Here is a 20,573-nt window from a genome sequence, read left to right on the forward strand (position 1 = left end):
AAAATAGACACTAAAGAATATTAGATGCTGAAAGATTTAACTGAAACCTTGAAAATGATGAAAAATCTTTTTCTTTCTTAAAGAATATATTTGGCAAGTGTTACTGCTTGCGGTAGATATAGAGGTTGGTTATCAACCACTTTACCATGTCTTGTTTGGTGAATTTGGGTATACAACATGATTGCGTATATTCCCTTCATTATCATTTAAGTGATACATTTTCTTTTTCAATTTATTTTAAAAAATATATATATCTTTATAGTTAGATACAATTTAATTTTTAATTATATTCTTAATGAAATAGTTTATAATCACAAAAATTTATGTATGTTCTTTTAAATCAGAAACTTAAATCTTTTTTAAATTTCATGCTCAACTATATACTATCATAGTGACATTTTGCGGGTAAACATGGCTATTATTTCTTGGGCAGCCAAAATGCACTTTATGCGTTGCCGTTCTTAGCCTGACTTGAGTGACTTGCTTTTGCGATTTGTTTGTCACCAATGACTTCAACCTTAGCCCCTGACGTCTTTGCTGACGCTAACATCAACTAGTTAAAGTCAAACTTCCATCTATGATTAACCAATTGGTGTGAAGCTGCGATCGACTATATTCATGGAATCTACTAGTATTAGATAAAGTGCACAGATTGTGGAGCAATTAAGTTTTTACTGTGCTAATGACTTTTATTTAATCATGAGATGCAGACAACTAACCCGTATATTCAATTGCTCTCACTGTTACATGCCTATATTAGTACGATGTACCCTTAAATATAATCATCCCGTTTCTTTCAAGTTAAATGTGCTGACAAGTGACAGCGATGCGTTTTGTCCTGAAAAGCAAGTAATTTATTTATTTAGGGTTTTTTAAAGGAAAAAAAAGGACACATGTTGTTTAAGATCAAATATAAAGCTATTGCTGAAGTTAACAAGGCCAAAGCAAGACTAATCATTATTTATTTAGGATAAAGCGTTAAATTTGCTCCTGAACTATGTGAGGCGGAAGAGAATTTTACTGGTAGTTAATAGTTTGTGTCAAAGATGCTCTAGCCGTTACTAAACTAGGCTAAATTTACCCTCAAGATTTGTACTGTGCAATAATTTGGGTCGAACATACTCTAGCCGTTACTAAAATAGGCTAAATTTACCCTCAGTTTCAAACCTCGGAAGCTTGACAGCCGGTGATGCCACGTGTTTCTAGCAATAATACTTTAAACCAAAAGGCAATTTGTACCTTTCGCATAATTCAGGGCAAATTTGACCATTCTCCCTAATTTTAGTTTTTTTTTATATATTTTTTTTGTTCCCCTTTATAGAAAAAATGTTTGGTACGAATACCAAACACACCCTTAGAACAAAAACTTGTTTCCGATTATAGACTATTTATTCACATTTTAAATACGATATATTTTTATATTAAACTTATATTGGCAATGGATAAAAAAAAAAGAGAAGGTGAAGAGAAAGGTAGTAGTCAAAGTTGGCTAGTTTGACACGGAAGAAGAAGTAAAACTAAACCGTCTCATTTGGAGTCAATCTGGCAGTCAGTTTCCTACACCGCAAGTCCGCAACACAACATACATCCACATATTCAACATACATACCTTTCTTTATCTCCCTATAAATTCTTCCAATTGCCTCCTTTTTTCTCTTCAAAACCATTCCATTAATATCATTTCATTTCATTTATCCTCTCAAAAAAACTTTACACTATTCTCCAATTTCTCCAAATGGGTGAGGTAATTATTCATTAATACCATCTTCCTCGAATTAATTTGTCCTGTTTCCAGTTTTTTTTTTTTTTTCCTTTCTCTTTTCTAGTTAAGTACTCAATCTTGATTTTTGTTTGATAATTTTTGGGTTTCAGAAAAAAGAAGAAACCAAAGTTAAAGGAGAAGAAAAGAAGAATGATGGGGGAGAGAAGAATGCCATAATTTTAAAGCTCGATTTGCATTGTGAAGGCTGTGCCAAGAAAGTCAGACGTTTTATTCGCCACACCCATGGTAATTCATTTCAATATTTTTAATATTCTCACTAATTACATAGAAACAATGACTAATGTTTTCGGTTTCTTGATTGGTTTTTGATTTTTAACGAATGTTTTACAGATTAATCAATTAAAATGAACTGGTGAACAATAATCATGGAAATTGTGTGTATCTTTATTTTGACTAAGTCCAATTTCTGTTTATTATGATTCGGATAAAATTTGTTGACCTGGTTTCTTAATTTCGCCGGCACATGTACTTTACGGAACTTTCAAGGAACCATCATTGTTGTTTGTTCCGAATTTGTCGGTCGATTTTTCCAGAAAAACTTCACATTTTATAATTTGATATTCGATATTTTTTTATAAAATAAATGTTTTGATTAATGAATTAAAGTACACGTCCTGAGACAGTGGTAATTTCAGATAGGTTCTGCAAGTTCAGCACAATTCATGACTTTTTAAAAATTGGTACAAGCAAAATTAAGGCAGATACATAGACAAATCCTTAAACTTGGTCAATTTTTCATTTTGGCATTTAATTCATGCTCGTTCCATTTTGATCTTCCAACATCATCTCAACTGTATCTTTTAATTGGACCAAGTTTAAGCATCTAAATGGAACAAGCTCGAGTTGAAAGTCATACTTTCAACGCGGGAACTCATGAAATTTTAATTTGATTAAGAGCTCATCAAGTTTAAATTTGACTTAATCACTAATGCTAGCACTAGTATAAGGTAGAATATAGCCTTTGGCCTAACGGGTTTGTCTTAATCAAAATGAAGGTGTGGAAAACGTGAAATCAGACTGTGAAAGTGGAAAATTGATAGTAAAAGGTGACGTGGACCCCACATGGCTCAGGGAAAGGGTGGAGATCAAGACCAAGAAGACGGTGGAGCTAATCTCATCGCCGCCCAAAAAGGACGGCGGAGATAAAAAGTCTAGTGATAAAGCTGAGAAAAAAACAGAAGACAAAAAGGCCGACGAGAAGAAACCCAAAGAGGTAAAAATATACATATAACATACATATCTATACATATATAGTATACATATCGATACATATAATATATACTCACACCTACAGATACCTATACGCAACATACACAATCAAAGTGTATAGGTAGTGTATATTTCGACCTATTTGGCAAACTAGAACTAGTTGGCCGAAAGGGTATATTTACGGAAGTTTCCCAAAATAAAAAGCCTAGTTGGCCGAAAGGGTATATATTTTCAGTTTCATTTCTGAACTTTTTTCTGTGGTTGGTAATTTAATTACATAATTAATGTTCTAAATATTAGCTTATATTGGACTGGATTAATTGAATTAGCACTAATTTGTTTCGTTTTTATTTTTTGTGGTTATTTAGGCTCAAGTTATAAGCACTGTGGTGGCATTGAGGATTCGGGTGCACTGTGACGGGTGTGCACATAAAATAAAACGAGTTATTAAAAAGATCAAAGGTAAGATACACTGAATCCCCCTGATCTTCTTATTATTGATTTATTTGTTGATCTAGTACTGTAGAATATTTTAAATAAAATTAGGTGTATCTTCTCAATCCCCAAATAATCATTTTGAAATCTTAGATAATAATTCCTCTCTCGTGAGGTTATTCTTCACAATGGTTGGCTATATATGTCCTTATTATTTACTCTTTTATTTTGACAGGGGTACAGGAAGTGACTATAGAATCAGAAAAAGATTTGGTCATGGTAAAGGGCACAATGGATATAATGAAGCTAACTCCTTACTTGACCGATAAATTGAAGCAAAATGTTGAAGTTGTTTCATCAAAGAATGACAATGGAGGTGGTGAAAAGAAAGGCAAGGAAGGTGGCAATGACAAGAAGGAGAAAGAGAGCGGCGGAGACAAAAAAGAAAAAGGCGGTAGCGATGAGTCGAAGGCGGCAAGTGGTGGAGGAGAAGGAGATAGTAAAAATGTAGATGCTAAACAGGGAAAAACAGAGGTGATCAACAAAATGGAATACTATGGTTATAATGCAAATACGCATTATGCAATGCCTATGCAACATCAAAGTCATATGAATCAAGATTATGGCCCGACAATGTATGATCACGGTTATGGTCATACGGGCTATGTAGTCGAATATGGCCACCAACCACAGTATGTGCCGCCACCTCCTCCACCAACGTACTTTAATGCGCCTCAAATGTTCAGTGATGAAAATCCTAATGGTTGCTTTATCATGTGAAAATGACCCAACATTCATCAACCTTTCTAAAAGCCACGAACTCCAAGGAGTCTCGTCTATGAAGTAGAGCGACCTCCACGACCTCAGTTTCTGGTGAATCTTCTAGCTTTAAATAATAGGAATTGCGATTCAGCAAAATTGTACATAAATCTAGTATAAAGGCTGAAAAATAGATATATATGAGGATAGAGTGTTGTCTTAGGAAATTTTATTAGCTTAGTGAACACGGCTAAACCCCCATTGAGTGGTGGATTATTCAGTATTTATTCATTTATTTTAGTTTGTTTGTATGTCATTAATTAGTTGGTATCTTATGTATTCAATTTCTTGCAAGATTTATATAAAACTAGTGAACTTTCTCGCGCTTCGCGCGATCATAACTATCTCATTAGATTCATGATTGAATTTCATCTAATACTCAGAATAGTGAAGTAATCACAAATTATATTTTGTGAAATCTAAACTTTTAAAAAATTCCTTATATATATATATATATATATATATATCAACCGTTATGAACTTTGATGAAACTTAGCTTCTCACAAAAACAAAACAACAACAAAAAACTAAATGTAAAAACATCAACTACATACTTAGTGAAATTAACATAGAAGTAAGTTAGTGTATCAACAAAAAAGCCTAAAGCAAAAGTCTATGTGAAGAGAAGAAGCCCTGATATAACTGATAAAATTGTTGTCATGTGACCAGGAGGTCATGGATTTGAGCTATAAAAACAACCTCTTACAGAATTACCGTAAGACTGTATACAATAGATTCTTGTGGTCCGCTCCTCCCCAGACCCCGTAGACTTAGTGCACCAAGCTGCCATGGTTAAGGTAAGGAAGTTGTGTTTCAACAAACATACATACTAAATAATCAATTTGTACTTGTATGCGATTTTTTTGGTTGGATCATAGTAATAATGTGGAATATGAAATTTTCCTTAAATGATTTGTAGAGTTTTTTGATTTTTGTCAATCATATATTTAACCTTATCATGTTTATTGTGCTCAACCACACATGTTTGTGCCATGGTATACTTATTGATCTAAGTAAAGTAGTTATTTTGCATGTTTTTTAAATTTTAATGTTATTTCTTTTGCAAAAAACTTGTTTGAATTAATAGACGTTATCCAATGTAGTTGGATCTTAGTTTCATGCTTAACTTATCTCATCCCCCAATAAATTTTAATCTTTTTGTTTTTTGTTATAATATACAGTAGAAGAAATAGTTGTCAATGTCATATTCCCATTTTTTTCTGAACCAAATGTATGTTTCCTTTCTATAAATGTGTCTCTGCATAGATATACCCTTACGTATCCTAATATAGTAATAATATTTTTCTTAAACATTAAATTTGTCGATGCCAGCCTAATAGTATCTGATTTTTTCGTTTTTTTTTTTTTTAAAAAATAAATAAAGAAGAAGTGGTAAAACAAAAAGGACAAATAAAGTAACTCTAAACATCAATTTCACCCAACTCTATATATGGAACAAACTGAATATGAGTTATTTTCTCCAGAACTTCAATTTCGGCTAACTTTATAATGGAACTTCCCTTTCCTTTTCCTCTTTGTTTTTATTTCCCTTTTTATGCCATACATTTTCTTCCTAAATTTATGCAAAATCCCCAAAAATCAGTATTTTCCTGGAATACTTGTATCATTTTCCCCTATAAATTCTAACTGTTGGTGTTGTCTAATACATAAACTTACAATTCTTCAATAAAAAAGACAAGGGAGGACAGAAGAAAGATTAGAAAAACATTATATTCACAGAAGTGCATGCGGAAAAATATATCAGGGGTTGTAGCTTCAAAAAAATCTTCTACAATATGCTTTGATTCCTGCTTTCTTTCTTCTTTTTGCTTCACCCTATGATATCCGTCAAATTAAACACGCCTGCCTCATTTCGCCATGCCTTGAAATTAAAGATTGGCCTTGGATTGCTAATGGCTTGGTCACTTAGACGTCATTCATCTTAACAATAAACTTATTTATGCTGCTACTGCGCAAATTTGGATATGGTATGTCTGTTTATATAGTGATGTACAAAATATAATGGTTGATTCCTTTCAAATTCTATCATATTAAGTACTGATGCATGTATACTGACGTAACTGAAAGAATGTGGAGAAAGTCATAAGTGCATAATGCTATAACTGAAAGAATAATTAATTTTATAATGACCTTTATGTAAAGTCTTTTAACATCAGAAAGGGGGTGATTACATGAAGAAAAAGAGGAAAAAGTAATTAAAATTTAATAAAATAGATATAAATAAAAAATGAGGCTGAGGAGACGTGCCATAATGAAACATTTATTCCTATTAGGAATGATTTGAGTAGCAATACATGGGACATTTATTCTTATATAAATATAAATAAATAGAAAGCACGACAAAAAGCCTAAAAACTGATAAAATCTTATAAAGAAAGGTAATTAAGAAAGGTAATACAGTACATAACCGTTCCCTTCTAACTTATAGTAGTAAAAGTTATGATCCGTTTCATTTGATAGGGAATGACTGATTCTTTAATAATTATTTAAAGCCATTTCCACATTAAATTGGATAGGAAGAAATTTGGAAAAAGATCAAAAAATGAGGAAAAAGATCATAAAAACCAGAAAAAAGATAAATATAAATGCTGGTCATAAAGAGGTGTCACATCACCTTGTCTATCCTCAGCTTTATATTATTTATAGATTCTTCTATTCCTAATGATCCCACGAGTATATGTATGTAATCCTCAACGTTTGAATTTATGGTTGGTGAGACGCTATTTGATTTGACGACGCATGGATTCATCAGATAAAGTCTAGATATATTTGATTTATGTCCAATTCAAAATTAATTAGGTAGATTGGGACATAAGGACATTAGAATGTGATCATTTCTACAGTCACTTCTAATTTGCACAGCATTGGTAGTTGAATTAGCGTGCACCGTTGAATTAGCGTGCACCATTTAATTTAGATAAAAATTAAATGGAGAAGATAAGGATGGCCCTAAAAAATGATACCGTTACTTTAGTATAAAAAATTCCAGAAATCATGACACACTTAATTGGCTTAAATTCTTGGGAGGTGATGTGACTAAAACCATGGGTCCTGAGTTATGATTTATGAGAGTTAAAGGGTATTAAGCGGCGTGAAATTAAATCAGTCAAATCTAAAACAGGCATCGATTAACAACCAACAGAAAACCAAAATAATATTTAACATTTATATAAAACACCCTTTAAAATTTTAGCACCATAATAGATTAATAGAAGATGAATGTAGTTCAATGTTGATTATAGAGACAGCACCAAAGATGCACAGAGGAAGGAAGAAGAGTAGTTGAATGACTCGTAAGTTTGACCTTCCAATGCTTCTGACTCAGCTCTGACTATGATTTTGGGCATGTTTTTTGGCTTATAATGGGACAAAAATTTGAAATAGATATAATATTTAAGTTTTACCTACCTATTATATATAAATATTTTATATGTATAATTTGGCTGGTTGCAACAAATTCCTAATTATGCCATTCTGGTTATCAATCATTTTGAAAATAGAACTTACTAGCTGTTGTTTTTTTATATTTCTTGATTGATTATGTGGAATATTTTTTTTTACACTATCAGTAAAAACATGTCTTAAGAAAAATCAAAGACTTCAATATGAGAATTCTAGAGCATAAATTTCCTAAATTCTCTTAAAGGCAAGACAATAGTACTATATTTACATATATAGTGTACTTAAAATGCAATTTGCTAGACAACCATCAAATTGCCCGTAGATACTCTAAAATTCACTGTCCTCTTCAACGATAAAGATGCCATATCTCCCGGGGGAAAGATCGATTTCCATTTTAATAATATTTATTCATTCATAAACGTAAATTAATTTGCATGCATGATCAATATAACATGTGACTCAGTTTGGCATGACATACTGTATGATATCATAGGGGATAAATTTATGGAATTTGGACATGTGGGTATGAACCGGGTTTGGGATTTGAAGAAATTTGCGGAAATTACAATATTGAATGTTGAGTCAAGGGAAAAAGCCACCAAACATGATGTTTGTTAGTAATTGAATAAATAATGAAAAGCCACCAAACATGACTCATTTAAGCAGTGGCCCATTCCACGTCATCCTGACACGCTGCCTTGTTGGAGTTTGAATTTGCACGCCCGTGGGTTTTCAGATCTTTTGACATAGGAGCATAAACGTATACTTATATAATTGAATAAGAGGGCGTTTGAATTGACTTATTTTAAGTGTTCAGTGGCTTTTTAAGTACTTTTAAACTTTTTATGGTGTTTGAAAAAGATAAAAATGTGCATGTACTTAGAGCCTGTTTGGATTTGACTTATTTTAGATGTTTTTAAATCAAAATAACTTTTAAGCACTTTCATAGTATTTGAATAAAGTAAAAATATGAAGTTTAACCACTTGTTTTTAATCAAAAATGACAAAAATAAGTCAAAAGTCATCGGCTAGAATTTCTAACTTATAACTTTTGACTTATAAGTCTATTCAAACCGTTTCTCACTTTTAAGCTAAAAAGGTACAAAAATAATTCAAAAGACAAAAATTGGGTATTCCCAACTTTTAGCTTTTAATTTTTGACTTATAAGCTATTTTTTAAAAAATCAACCCATAACGCACTCAAAGAAGGCGTATAAATTGCTTCATTTCGGCAGAAATAATGAGAATTTTACATGAGGAATATCTAGAAGTCAAAAGTCCAATCTTTTATTAAAAAATCAAAACTATGGAAAAATTGTCAAGAACCGCCAACCTGTGGTTACTACTTGTCAAAGTAAAGATCGTTGGCTGATCCGCAGCCTCTATCCATATCCTAAAAGTTACAGTACTTTTTGTAAAAATACAAATCTATAATAATCAGAGTCAATATGATACTAGATGGTGGGAGGTAAAACGAAGAAAGAAAAATTGATGCCATTATAATGTCTGAAACTTTTGAAGGATTCATTTCACTGCTGTACGTAACACTTTGAACAATTAGGTAGTTGTGTCAGTACGGAAACACAGGTTTTTTTCCCACTAACATTCAGTGAGAATTATGTGCTATCAAAATGATTTTCCCACTTCATTCCTATCAAATCAGTTCATTGGAAAAAAACATGGTGAAAAACATGTTCCCATTAAAAAGCTGGAAAACTTTCTAACTTTTTTGTGTGAAAACACTACTACTATTTAAGTATTTCCTACTTACATTCAATAGAAAATAGTCACTGAACATTTTTCAGTGAAAAATCAGTGGACAAATAGAGATTTTTTTAGTAGCGTATGGAGAGCTTTTTGATCATTAATTTATGTGTTTAATTTCTGAAATAAAATTTTGTTTACCATTAGGCCGGGTGTGGCGGTGGGGTGTGTACTTTTGTCATATTAGATATTTTGAATCCATATATTACTAATAACCGCATATTAGTTACGTGGACACATGAAACAATATAGTAGCTAAATTCTCGCAGAACTTATGTAGGTATGATTCAAGAAGAAATGAAACAGTAACCAAACATGATTATTATGACAATATAAGGGATTTTATAATTAACCCAACCAAACGACTCTTTGGTGTAATGCACATAGGCTGCATTTGTGGCCGGAAAGATTCTTCTTGCAAAAATCTTGAAGGGTTATTAGGAATTGGGTTTGGGCTATTTTCCTGACTAAACTATAGAAATTGGTCGACGAAATACTTGCAGTTGGCCCAAAAAAAGCCCCAAATATTAATCAAGCAATTTTTTCCATTTTTTTGTGCGGATTGTCCTTCAAAGGCAATGGTCTTAATTTTTGTCCCTCAAATTGCTGGTCTTTAATTTTTCCCCTTCGTCTAATACCATGAGGTTTGCCTTAAAAGACAAAGTCTGCCATCTCCGACATAGATTCTATGTAACTTCGCCCGTATGGACCTATGCCTTGCGAAATTATTATTATTTTTTGACTCTGCTGGGTTTCGAACCCAGAATCTCGGGGTATTTTCGACCACTTCTTTTAGCGATAGGGCAAAAATTAAAGACTAGCGAATTGAGGGACAAAACTTAAAGACCAGCCCGTATGAAGGGCAATCTTGCAAATTGCCCCAATAAGGATATAATATGATTTAGGCCACTGAATAGTTTCACATGCTTTCTTAATGCTGAACAACAACAATTGAATGATCAATCAATTGATATGCTATGATTTCTTTCAAGTAAATACAAGCTAAGCAACAATAGAACATCTAAAACATTCACGCCGCAAGCCTTCACTTTGACGTCTATTACATTAACATTTTCCTTTAGCTTTGTACAATATTTCAATGGCTTAAATTTTACTATCTGAACTGAAACTATTTCGTTTTACATACCTTAACTTTAAGGGTGACAAATTACACTTTATGATCCATAAAAGAGCGTCAATGCATTCTTCCACTACTTAAACCACTTTCAAAGCAGTGGCGTAGCCACATGTAGTGAAGAGTGATCAGTAGAGGTGTCAAAATGGGCTGGCCCGGCCCAGCCCAATCCAACCCAGCCCTAAAGGGTCAAAGAATTAAATGAGCTAGGACGGGGCCCTTTTAATTGAAGGACTTGCAAAATGGTAGCCCAACCCAGCCCTAAGCGGGCTACGGGCTAGGACGGGTTAGCCCTTTAAGATTTTTCATCTTTCGAAATAACATTTCCAAGTGATTTTTGGTACATTTGAACATGAAACTTTTGCAATATGAAATAGGATCTTCTACCACCCATTCTTGCGCAAATTCATATCATAAAAGAAAAAATTCAAGAGAACAAATATAAATTATTATTATTATTAATCACTAATTCAGATCACGTTCAAAAGAAATTAAACATAATATAAATTCTAAGACTAAAAAATATTACTCCAGTTTCTACTTACTACTTAGTAGTAAGTACATTTTTTTTTCTCATTACTTTTTATCTTTTGTTTAATTTAATTATATTTTTTTAAAATTAATTAATTTATTATTCTTTTCTGGCCTCGAGGGCTGGCCTCAGGCCAACCCTTGAGGCCGGCAGGCCAAAAGAAGCTGGACTTTTGAGCCTCACTCTATATGGGCTATGGGCCAAAGAAATCTTAGCCCAACTCTACTTAAATAAAGAGGGTTGGGCCGGCCTCGCGGGCCAAGTCCATATTGACAGCTCTAGTGATCAGTCGAAAACCCATCATTGGAAAACTATACGAAGTATACAAGTCTAAAATTACTTTTCATACGTATCGATTAATTCTTGAAAACCATTAATGAAATTTCTGCATTCGCCACTGTTTTAAAGTGGGCGTAAAGCACACTACCAGCACTTCTCATGGCAAATTTTGGGTTTGAAAAAATAAATAACTAAAATAGTGAAACAAATATGAGTAGAAAGAGTTTAATGTATAAACTAGTGAAATTGTCCGCGCTTCGCGCGGTCATACTGTAAGATAATAAACTTATAAAATGATCATTTTAAAACTTATGGTCCTGAAATAACTCATGCAATAAAATACCCAATAGACATTATATATCAATCTCGCTTGAAAAATCTATACCTTATCCTTTGTATTCGCAAGATAAAAGTACTTCTTCCATAAAAGTGGAAGCTGGAAATAGTTAAGTTATATTTGATCTTTAGGCCTTTGCCTTTCATAGGAAAATAAAATCATATGGCCTATACTAATATTGACAATTAGAATAAAAAAGATAATAAGAAATTTTCTGTAGATTTTCAAGCTTCAATACCATGACTATACACATGGCACTATCACTAATGTTAAAATTTGAAAGATCAAGTGATTCACCATTACCAAAAAATTGTAATGAAACACGTCTTCTCTATCTAATTTAGATACCAAATATACAAAAAAATATTGCAATAAATACTAAAAATAAAGTAAATCTCGTCTAAGCTGTTGCAATTATTTTAAAAATTAATACGGGAACGTAACACACTAATGCCTCATGCACCTTTAAACTCTGATGTTTTAACCGGTAATTAGCTCCCATATAACTTGATCACCAATTTACTTAGCTTCTCAAAACAAAATAATTTGGCATAACATCTTTTTAAAAATTGAGTACTTCCAACAAATACACTGCAGGCACCGAACAATTCAATTAATTAGATTGTGAAATCCATTTTTAAAGCACTATCGTAAACTATATAATAATGCACAAATCTGAACCCCATTATTAGCTAGTGTCCAAAATATGTATAATACGTGCATATACACTATTTCTCGTTAACTTGTTCTTGATACAAATCAACACCACCGCTATCTCGATTCTTCAAATGGGACCTGTCCGTATTTAAATTAGAGAAAAAAATGATTTATAATTTTTTCAAACTACAATCACGAGAACAATTGATGTAGAATCGGCATCCATAAGCCCGATCAGCTCCCTTCAAGTTCTATATTATTGCACTTACAATCCAAAGAAAAGTAACATTAAACTATATACAGGTAAATTCTATCATATAAAATGAAAAGAGTAAGTAATTCCTAAAGTAATTATTTCAAATTTCCTGTGACATCTTCTTAACTTGTCACATTTTAAACTTTTTAAAATTAAATTAAGTTTAATAATCAATTCAAATAAGGGAGAAATGTCGTGTATCAAATCGTACTAACACCATATCTAAATTCAATTAGCTCAATCCAACAAATTCAGAAGTCGATGAAAATCTTCAAGTACGTGAGAAATAATACCAGATACCTACATCTTTTCCGGACAAAGAAAAACTATGATCAATAAGTAGCAAAATATTTTGTAAAGAAATGACTCACCGTAAATCACCAGAGTGGGATGAAAATTTCAGTAGCAGTGTCAGTAAGATGCAAAAAAAAAAAAAAATCACATGATTGATTACCTATATCTGGTGCAGAGAGGAGGTGCAAAAGAGAAAAAACAGAACACATAGAAAACAATAAGGAATTTAAATTTAACTCACGATTTAACCTTTAGATTGGATGCCAAAATATGAATACCATTCCCACTCTCTTCTCTGGTATTGATGCCACCTCAAAAACCTATATTCTCAGAAGCTTTCCTCTCCGTCTTTGTCGAGTTTCTTTCCTGGCTTGTTTTAAATTCTTATATTGAAATTGCATTCTTCTCAAAGAAATAAATATATTATTCATTTAGCAATCTTGACAAACCACAATCTTGATGAACCGATAAAAGGTGTAGCATAAACTATATAACGGAATGATATTTGTAAAGTACTCTTGCAAGCAAATAGATAAATTATAGTACTAACATTCGAAGTTTACCTTGCAATAAATAGTAATGGTAGCCATGACTCACTTGAACGTACTGGAAGCTTATTATGTTCTAGTATTTGAATAAGAAAATCTGGTGAATGATGGAGTTTGTAGGGATTCTTTTATATATCCACCACTAAAATGGGTTATGGAAGGTTGTGTCATTCCATTAATGTGTAATATGAAAAGGTTAGCCAAAAATTTGACAAACTCATAACCGCATTTTAGCCCCACTTATTAGATTAGAAGCAATGTCACGTAAGTTACGACTATTTCTTAAATATGAGAATTAAATAGGAAAGATAGTTGTGAGGACTTGTTTAAAAACAAATGTGACTATTTTCATTTTTCTTTACAACTTTTCGCTGCCTTCATAATTTTCATTGCGTTTCTTTATTGCAATGAGTAGTAATGGCAGTCATTTATTTTTTAAATAAGAGAATTAATTAGGAAAGATAAAAAGGAGACTTCCACACGAGTCCGGAGTCTAAAGGGTATAAAAATACACGGTATAAACCAAAAGGGAATATTAAAAAATTTACATACCAAAATGGGTATAACGTGGATCAGTCCACGTTATACCCCATTTTTTTTTTCAGTTGTCAGAGCAAATCACCAAAAAAAAAAAAAAAAAAAAAAATTTAAATTGTATAACGTGGACTGATCCACGTTATACAAATAATTTTGTATAACGTGGATCAGTCCAAGTTATACAATGAAAGGCGCAGGAAAACTCATTAAAGAAGAAGAAGAGAAGAGATTAGTTTTGATTTATCCATTACCTAATCCACATAAAATGGAATGTGATAATGGAAAACTTTTCTAGCCGAAAAAAGGGATATGATTTATCCTTTACCTTCAGTCAGATAATCAGGCACGTAACTACTATTGCGGTGCTTTTGTATGGTTTAAAAAAGGAAAAGACAAATAGAGTATGGACAAAGAAATAACTTCTAATTTCTCAAACAAGAAAAATACCAACGAAGGAACAAACATTAATCATGTTGCATTTGGATTCGCTTTTCTCTTCCTTAAAAATAAAAAATAAAAAATCGCTTGGTTAATTTTGAGCAATAAAAATTGTCAGGAGCTCATTCCATTTTAAGAAAAGTTTTCCATTATCACATTCCATTTTATGTGGATTAGGTAATGGATAAATCAAAACTAATCTCTTCTCTTCTTCTTCTTTAATGAGTTTTCCTGCGCCTTTCATTGTATAATGTGGACTGATCCACGTTATACAAATAATTTTGTATAACTTGGATCAATCCACGTTATACAATTTAATTTTTTTTTTTAAATTTTTTCGGTGATTGCTCTGACAACTGATTTTTTTTTTGGGGTATAACCACGTTATATCCGTTTTGGTATGTAAATTTTTGGATATCCCCTTTTAGTTTATACCGTGTATTTTTATACCCTTTAGGCTCCGGACTCCTTCCACACCGTGAGTTGTGACTACCCGTTCATAAACAATTGTGACTGTTCATTTTCCTTTACAACTTCATTGCCCTCATAGTTGTCATTGTCTTTCTTTATTACAATAAATATTAAAGAATGGAAAAAAAAGCCAAAAAAAGGAGAAAAAAGATAAATAAGAATGGTGATCATAGAGAGATGCCACATCATCTTGTCTATGCCTAACTTTATATTATATATAGATTAGCGAGTACAATTATGTGTATCCCCGAATTCTTGGGTAAGAACAATAATTAATGTAGGGAATTTTTTCAATCTTTGTTATTAGGCGTGTCTTTGTAGCACTTAAAACACCCCATTTATATAAGGTGCAATATATTCGACGTCGAAAGTTACAAGATACATTTTCCGAATGCGATAAGAGCTACTAAACTACTACACTAATTTGATTCAAATTTGACCACACATATAAAAAGACCACCATAAGCTTTACTTCTTTGCTACCAGCAATTTCCCACCAATAATTTTTCCTCCAAAACACACTATTAAATACCCTAACTTATGCTTATTCAAGTCAAGATATTTTGTAGATTTCAACTTGAAAATTTCAATGAGAAATAAATAGAAAAATTTCAAATAACATAATGTATAGAATGTTCTTCTTGCTTGATCCTTTTCGCCAACTTTAATCAAAGAAAAATTATCATTATTAAAATAATTAGCTCATTTTATAAATATTATTGTCTCCTAACACTTAAAATAATTGGAGGTAATATGAAAACATGAATAGGTCTAAAATTTTATATAATTGTATAAAAGATATCAGATACTTTATAAACATTCTAGGATCTTTTACTAGATTTTTTTCACATACATAATGGAAGAAAAAAAAATACTTTAAAATGTTAAATCCCAATATTTGTTTGCAATTTATTTTATTTCCTTTATTAATTATGACGGTAATAATTATCTTGTAAGACTAACTAATATTAAAAAAATTATATTAGAAAAATGATGAAAAAATGATTAATTATATTATTAAGTTTCGTCGTTAAAAATTACTCCTAGCCTTCCCACCAGAGAAAAAAATTATTATTACACCAATATTTTCTTGGCGAAAAGCGGAACTAGAGTTTTAACTATAAATTTGGGCATAAGTTAATATATAGATCTGGCCAATATGACATCTCTCCAATTGAAGTTTTGCTTAAAAACGTTATTCGAGAATTTGAATAAAGAAGGATTATTTGCCGCAACGCAACAATTCTTTCATTATCGAATATGTATAAATAATTTATCAAAGCAAAAATTAATTTAATATATTTACAAAAAGACTTGAATATATCTTGAAAAGTGAATTTAAATATGTAATTCAACTAGTTAAGCATCAGATGGCCGAATTAGAACATTATGATTTTTTTTTCGCACTTCAAATATTAGTAAGTCTATCAGTCACCAAAGATTAAAGTTTTGCAACAAGATTAACAACTCAAAATTTTAAGAAGAAATAGAGGAGAAACCATAACAAAGAATCATCGTTTTGTTTAAATTTTTAAATTTATTTCAAATTAAGTATTCGATCTAGATAATACATCAATTAAGTAGAGTTACATTTTTTAATCTGAATACAATAGATTGAAAACCAAAAAAAATAAAAAATAGTAAAAGTAAGTTTCTTGTTATTATATTATTGCTAGTATAAATCAAACATCAGAAAATATTCTAGAAAATAAGATAAATATAATTTAAAAGATATTAAATAAATAAAAAAAACTAAGCGTTGTTAACACAAAGACGGACTCACGTATAACGGTGAGGGGTTATCAGTGCCTTAAATTTTGAAAAAAGTGTCTTTCCACTAGCGAGATCCAAATTTAACTTCGTAAGGCTAATATAATTTTGCTTTTTACATATCAGGCTTTCTACCCTCTTACTCCTTCAAACTTTTATTTTTATTTTTTTTACATTTTTATTCATTTACATTATTCTTTTTATTTTTTCCCATAATGTTATTTTTCCTCTTCTTCTTCTATTCTTTTATACAAGTTATCTTTCACCCTTAATTTAAAATAAGAGATGAACATTTTAATTGAACTTGTCAATAATTCTAGTGAGTTTAATTAGTTAATGTGCATTTATTTTCTTCTGATTTGATTATGTAAAAATGTGATAGCTTTCAAAATGCCTTTGACTACTTTTTAGTAATCTTAATATTTTTTAAATATAATATTAACAAAAAGAGAGTAATACGATAAAATATGAAAAATAATAAAGTAATCAATTAAATCTAACAAAAAATATCAAAATAAAGCTATAGAGTTTTCATCAACTTGTCTAATTAATATGCACAATTTTAAAAATAGAAAGAATTTATTTACCATTTATCTTTAAATTTTGATTTCTTGATTACTTGCATATTTATAAACAAAAATTTATTATAATAATTGAATCAATCAGTAATCGTCTGAATATAAATATTATTATCAATTTTAGACTATTGACCCATTTACTATAAATGTAATAGTCCACCCGTGACTGTAAAATTCTAAATTCTCCTATGCGATGGCTGTGAAAGAACAATAAAGTTACATCTGAAAAAATTAAACTAGCTCATTGCTTAAACTCTTAAAATTTCTCATTTTAAAAATTTTTAGAGGAAAAATGACTTACATATGTCATTATTTTAAAGTTATAATTTTAAGAATTAATTTTAAGTTACAAGTAACTAAGTAATCCATGTATGAAGAATTTCTAAAAGTCTTTTTTAATAAAGAATAGAATTTATTATTTTTCTAGTAATTAAGAAAGAAAAGTATGTGTGCATCTTTTGAGATTCTCAATGTATTGGGACAAAACCCAAAATCGTATTGATGAGAGTGAATTTCATGCAAATTTTGAATTAATAAACTTTGGAAGGAAAGGGTAGAAATGACATAGACTAAGCATAGATTATTAAATTTAACCTAAATATCTATGTGAATTTATTGAACTATTCACATTTGGGCCATTGTGGCCAAAATCAGCGTGGCACAAAGACCTTTCCGAATGGGATTTAATTACACGTTCATGTATAATGTTAAATGGAACATCCACGTAGTTTGAAACTTTGAATACATTGTATCATAACATTTTAAAAGATTTTTTTCTTAAAAAAAAATTCTCTCTTCAATAGACTTCTTTGTCGTTGTTCCAAGCAAATACATTTCAGAATTTGGGATTGACTTTTTTAACAAATCTTTTTTGGGACAAACATGTCGGTTTCTTCTCCGGAGGGAAAGAAGCAGAATGGTAGTCCATCTTGTTTTTTTTTTTTTTTTTGTGGGCGGGGGGGCGCTGGGATAGCCTATTGTGGGGAGAAAAAATAATCTCTTCGTGCATGGATTCTTTCTGATGCTTATCAACATATGGTAGCAATCACGTTGTTCATACCTCAAAATAAAGACAAACATCTCTTTTACATCTATCATAGAAGCAAATAATAGAGAAAATGACAAATCTATATGTAATTAAGCAATGAGCTAATAGTGCAACCTTCGTTTCACTTTATTTCCTTTTTCACATGTTCTTCTTTGATGTCTTTCTTGATTTTAATTTTATTTGGGTTTCAGGTTTGTTTACCCCAAATTTGGATAATCAATTAAATTTATGAGTGAGGTATAGGATATATGGTTGAACTTTAATCTATTCTTGATTGATAGAAAATGGTTTAAGATGAGCTATGAGTAATCTGAATAGTGATTGATGGTTTGTAATAATGCGTGTATTAAATAATATATGATATTGCTTTATTGAACAAATTTGAGAAGAACACAATAAATCCGGACCAAAATCAGATAATAAGTAGGAGAATGTTGTATATTTTGCTATTACAATATGTTCTAGATCTGAGAAGCCAACCCCTAAAAGTAGGGTAATGACCCCTATTTATAGTTTTGCCTCATGGGCTTCATACAACATAAGGCCCTAAAGAATAAAGAATAACCCTAAAATGGATAAGATTGGTCGTACGGTCTGACACCCATACGATTGGCAGCACAATGTGGCAGAACGGTATTGACGCGTGGCAATTGTGTAACGGATCACCCGGACCAACGACCACGATCAAACGGACCAACGGCCACGACCAACTCGGCTATGGAGAAGCCGAACCAAATGATGCCCTTCCTTTTCTTCGGTTCAAGCACTCCTCCGGTCTAGAAAGAAAGTCTTCGTGCACGTGCTTGTCCCTTTCTTCCCTCGGTCTCCGGTCTTACCGGTTTAAAATATATCCGATTTTTACCGTATACAGATAGTCCTCACACTTCCCGGACCGTAGTTTTATCGGAGTAACAGGAAGTGGATAAATAAAAAATCAGTGGTTCCAATTGCTCGTTCTTATCTTTTCATTTTGGCGGGAACAGTTGCGTCATGTCCCGTCTGTCATCAGCCACGTGTCTCATCCCGGGCGGTCAGCTCTGACAACAGCCGTAACGCACGTCGTTTCAAGTCACTTCTCATTAATTATGGGACACGCGGCTCTCCCCGGTTGGCTGGGATTTGTAATCGCCTCGATCCCATGCCTATATAACGTCCTTTACCTCTTCATTTGAACATTTTTACCTCTTCAACTCACTTCTTCTCTGTTTTCAGTTCTTCACTTCTTCACTTATCATCTTTCAACTCACATTTCTTGTTGATTCGTTGCTTATACTACGTAAAAAGGAACGATTCTGCCAACTTCTCCACTAGTCGTTCTTGTAAGTGTGTTGCTGCTTCTTCCTCTCGTTCTTTACCATTTTTGAATTCTTTGACTATTCCCTTACTCTACTTTTTAACTTCCTTTTCAAATTCACCCAATCTCTCTTTTCCATATTTTCAAATGTCTGCCAACACAGAAATCACTTCGCATGATGTTCCCTCAGTTTCTTCTCAAAGAACCGAGCCAACTTCTCAACCCAAGGGGAAGGTCACCTTCGAACCCACTGCTTTGGACATTGTACCGTCCAAACCTAACTATAACAAAGACTTAGAGGTCGATAAACCTTCTCTGGTTTCCGATAGAGGGTTTGACGTAAGGCGATATCCCTCGTCCATTACTGAGGACAAACTTGATTTGGTCCGGGCCGATTGCGGATGAGATAACCGTTCGATTCAAGTTTTCTCCCTCGGACTAGATGAGTCAGTCACCGACCATCGGGAGGGCTTCTTGTACGTTTTTACTTATCCTTTCACCCTCAAGTTCGACCCCCCGATCGATCTAGTCATCTTAGACATGTGCCGGACTTATAACGTAACCTTGGCACATATTGGTCCGATTGTTTGAAGGACCGTGTCCTGCCTCCGGCTGTTGGCCAATAATATAGAAAAGGAGTTCACGCTGGCCCACTTAATACAGTTATACTCCCCGAGGTTGTTCCGGGGTGGTGTAATAAAACTCGCTAAGCGTATCTGGAATCCAATTTTTTCAAAAATAGACGAAAATAGAGATCGGGGCTGGTTAAAGCGTTATGTCCGCGTGCGGACCGCGGACATCATTCCGGCCAACTACATGCCCTTTTCGGAGAAATGGAATGATAACCGTAAGTCTCCGTTCTTTTAATAATTTCTTTCGAATGCTTTATCAAACATTAGCCTTTTCACATTCTCACTGCTTGTCCTCTTCTTTATACCAGTCGTGGCTTGGATACCTCCAGTTGTC

General features: G+C 32.2%; 1 protein-coding gene and 1 long non-coding RNA gene across 2 annotated transcripts; one reads left to right on the plus strand and one right to left on the minus strand.

Moving 5' to 3' along the window:
- The first annotated feature begins 1,590 nt into the window (after positions 1–1,590).
- Positions 1,591–4,506, plus strand: LOC132606880 (heavy metal-associated isoprenylated plant protein 6-like). The gene is made up of 5 exons (XM_060320550.1): positions 1,591–1,744; positions 1,873–2,008; positions 2,779–2,996; positions 3,361–3,454; positions 3,663–4,506. Exons 1-5 carry the CDS (start codon positions 1,736–1,738, stop codon positions 4,205–4,207), a joined length of 1,002 nt encoding a protein of 333 aa, XP_060176533.1. The 5' UTR covers positions 1,591–1,735; the 3' UTR covers positions 4,208–4,506.
- A 7,520-nt stretch (positions 4,507–12,026) lies between these two features.
- On the minus strand, positions 12,027–13,738 carry LOC132606881 (uncharacterized). The gene is made up of 2 exons (XR_009570097.1): positions 13,487–13,738; positions 12,027–13,289 (listed from the first exon to the last, which is right to left on the minus strand). It is a non-coding gene; the product is annotated as an uncharacterized LOC132606881 (long non-coding RNA).
- Between the last annotated feature and the right edge of the window lie 6,835 nt (positions 13,739–20,573).

This window comes from Lycium barbarum, chromosome 8 (assembly GCF_019175385.1).
Source record: "Lycium barbarum isolate Lr01 chromosome 8, ASM1917538v2, whole genome shotgun sequence".
NCBI lineage: Eukaryota > Viridiplantae > Streptophyta > Magnoliopsida > Solanales > Solanaceae > Lycium > Lycium barbarum.